We start from the raw sequence: 3,394 nt of genomic DNA, 5'->3' as shown, positions 1-3,394 counted from the left end.
CACATATAGCAGCGTCACACCGGAAGAGGAACACACGGTGAATAGTAGCAGGCCAACGAATGTGAATACGTCGTAACCCACCCAATTACGGTCATAGGCCCCCTGGTGATGAAAATAGTCCGCACCGTACCACCACGCAAAACCCACCGATGCAATTCCCAAGCTCACAACTCCCCCAGCTGCCAAACCCAGCGGGACAAGCTGGTGTTCTTTCCAATACTGAGATTGCGGCAAAAAGGGGGTGTGGACACTCATTCTCTGTGGTGCTCCTTGTAGAACTAAGCGTACGCGTATATGCTTTATCGCTTTTCTATCATCAATGGGTGACCCAATAAGCAAAATCAGCATCAGGGGGGAGAAGAAAAGCGTAAATATCTACAATTCAGTAAGCTCAGCTCAAATGATAATAATAGCCCTCCCCCCCCCAGAGACTACGATTACACTCCCAGAACCTCAGAGAGGCGATGGCGTCGGAGTCACTCGCAAAAAACACAGGCCCCATCAATCGTCTCCACTCCTTTCCTTTTTCGGGGTCGTAGTAGCAAACAAACGTGTCACCCCCGTGACGCGTCCTCCCTTGCACCCCCACATTGCGAGACCCCAACAGAACGACGCCCGCCACGCAGAAGATACACACACACACACAGATCCACCTTGGCGATCATTGCAGTTGGGAGGCATTTTTCCTAAGCGTTATTATTGTGCTATAGTTGCTAGTAACAGTTGTCGAAGTTGGACCCATCCTCCCCATTGGGGTTGCCCCGAACATTGCACCAATGGCCGGGAGCAGAGTCAAAAAAAAAAATAAAAAAAAACATTCCACTTTCTTTCCCCTGATACACCTACACTTCTACAGTGAGAACTTCTCATCGTGGAAACTTGCACCAAGCGAAAGGGCGGCGTCCCTCGCGCTTCTCACCAGACCAGCCGGACCACACGCAAACACCAACACTGAGCGGGGATCCGCGTCGCCAATGACGCGGGAAATCTCCGCTGCGGCGTCGAGTCGCCCTGTCGACACAGCAACATCCCTTTGGGAAACACTGCTGCACTCGAAGCCCCCCGTCACAAACAGTCGTAACGGAGGCACTTCGCTGGCAGAGCTCGCTGAATGCGAGACAACATCAGACTCCAACAGGTCAGCATTCACCAAATAACTTTCCTCGCCGTCACTCCACAGGTGCGACATCATGGACACTAGAGCGGCGTCACGAACAGACCACAGCAGTGTTACGGCAGGGGCCCAACCAGCCTCTGCGCTCTGCCGACGCAGGTGGGTGTAGATTGCGGCGCACGGTGTCACGCCAATGCCTCCGGCAACAAGCACAACGGCACGGTAGTCGTCGAACTCCTGGACGCGTCCACACGGCCCGTCAACACTCAGTGAGAAGCCCCTGCCGCACTCGCCCACCAACTTCACCAACCGCCCCGTCCAGCTGTCTTCACCTGCAGACTTGATGTGAAGCGTGTAGCACCCCTCCCTAGCACTGCTTAGGCTGAACGGGTGCCACTGTAATAGAGATAGTTCAGGAATATTCACAAAGGCGTACTGCCCAGGCGCCGCTCGCAGCGTCACGTGACGGAAGCTCAGCTCCACAAACGAGCCGTTCGCAACGGCAGACACCACTTCCACCCTCGACGCACTCCGGTGCAGCCGCAGCAGCCGGTCCACAAACCACACCGTCAGCCCAGGCAGGAGGTATTCCCACGCCGCGGCAGCATGCCACAGCACCGTAGGAACAATCATGTAGAACGACAAAACATGCAGGTAGTAAAACAGCTCAAAGAACCTGCGTCGCACCGGCTCCAGCGCAAAAACACCCATGGCCACAAGCATAAACCACGTCGTCAGCGAAACCAATGGAACAGTGAAGTTGTCAACATGGAGGGGGGGGTCCATCGGCGGAATAGAAAATATAGCACGTGGAAGTTTCCCCATCTGCCCATAAAAGACATACCAGGCAAGCATGTGGGCAACCGTCGCAAGCAGCATCCCGTACCCCAGCACCTTGTGGACCCAAAGCGAAGACTCCCACGAGGTCCCAAAAATGGAGTGCAGCAAGGAAAACCGAGTTGACGGAAAAATTAACAGCGACAACAACGCAACCGCCAGCTGGCCAAACGAACGAGCCCACCGCTGCACGGCCTCCATACCTGCATCATTCCCTCCAGCAAAGAGCATTTTAAAATTGTGGCACTGTATCCAGTACAGGAAAAACAGAAGCAACATCGTCACCGTCAAAAGTGCAAAACCCGCCTCACCCCAGGTAAAGTCCCACAAAAGAGGGAGCCGTCGCTTCAGGAACATGCGCCCGCTGCGGCTCACACGAATAGCGGTGACCATCAGCAACAGGATCAAAAAGTACGCAAAGAAAAACATGTTGCTCGGATACATCTTCAGCACCAACATGTTGCTCCACACCCAGTTACGCGTGAAAACCCACGACCACGGAAGCTCCGGGCACGTGAACTGGTCCCACGCCGTTTGACACAGCGTGTAGTTTGTTGTGGCGCGCAGCTGCGCGTTTTTCGCAATCCTGCTCGCCGAAAAATACTCCCACGAGTTGGGGACGTAAAACGTAATCAACACCCAACACAAAACGAGAACCAAAGCGGATGCGGCGAGAGGAACAACACGCACTCGGTTCATGCCTAGTTGCTGGAGTCCTGGCGCAAGCCAACGGCGATCTACGCCGGTCACCCTTAGAGCCACCTGCAGCAACATCGTGAGACCCATCGGTGCAAGCGAAAAGAACACCGTAATGCCAACGACGGAAAGGAAACCAATGCCGGCCTCCGGTCTCAATCCAGGCACCTCAACGTAATTCTTCGTGCCAACGCAGAAAACACCCAGGCACTGCATCGTTTCCTTTCCCCAGATCATTCCCAGGCATCCAACAGCAGTGAAAGCGCTGCCTACGGCACCGAAAGCAACTAGCCCCAGTGAGTTGTGCCATGCGTGCAACAGGGCGCTCACACCCACATATAGCAGCGTCACACCGGAAGAGGAACACACGGTGAATAGTAGCAGGCCAACGAATGTGAATACGTCGTAACCCACCCAATTACGGTCATAGGCCCCCTGGTGATGAAAATAGTCCGCACCGTACCACCACGCAAAACCCACCGATGCAATTCCCAAGCTCACAACTCCCCCAGCTGCCAAACCCAGCGGGACAAGCTGGTGTTCTTTCCAATACTGAGATTGCGGCAAAAAGGGGGTGTGGACACTCATTCTCTGTGGTGCTCCTTGTAGAACTAAGCGTACGCGTATATGCTTTATCGCTTTTCTATCATCAATGGGTGACCCAATAAGCAAAATCAGCATCAGGGGGGAGAAGAAAAGCGCAAATATCTACAATTCAGTAAGCTCAGCTCAAATGATAATAATAGC

General features: G+C 53.9%; 2 protein-coding genes across 2 annotated transcripts, besides 1 other annotated feature; both read right to left on the bottom strand.

Moving 5' to 3' along the window:
• On the bottom strand, positions 1-348 carry TraAM80_08002 (ferric reductase; the record flags this gene model as incomplete). The annotated part of the gene is made up of 1 exon (XM_029384766.1): positions 1-348. A coding segment is annotated over one exon (348 nt), but the record flags the coding sequence as incomplete, so codon positions are not given.
• A 446-nt stretch (positions 349-794) lies between these two features.
• Positions 795-815: a microsatellite.
• Positions 816-850: 35 nt separating this feature from the next.
• On the bottom strand, positions 851-3,235 carry TraAM80_08001 (putative ferric reductase; the record flags this gene model as incomplete). The annotated part of the gene is made up of 1 exon (XM_029384765.1): positions 851-3,235. One exon carries the CDS (start codon positions 3,233-3,235, stop codon positions 851-853), a length of 2,385 nt encoding a protein of 794 aa, XP_029235404.1.
• Positions 3,236-3,394: the final 159 nt, after the last annotated feature.

This window comes from Trypanosoma rangeli, assembly GCF_003719475.1.
Source record: "Trypanosoma rangeli strain AM80 chromosome Unknown Tra_15.4_contig_00363, whole genome shotgun sequence".
NCBI lineage: Eukaryota > Euglenozoa > Kinetoplastea > Trypanosomatida > Trypanosomatidae > Trypanosoma > Trypanosoma rangeli.
The sequence above is the reverse complement of the archived record's forward strand: the minus strand, read 5'-3'. Positions and strand labels throughout refer to the sequence as shown.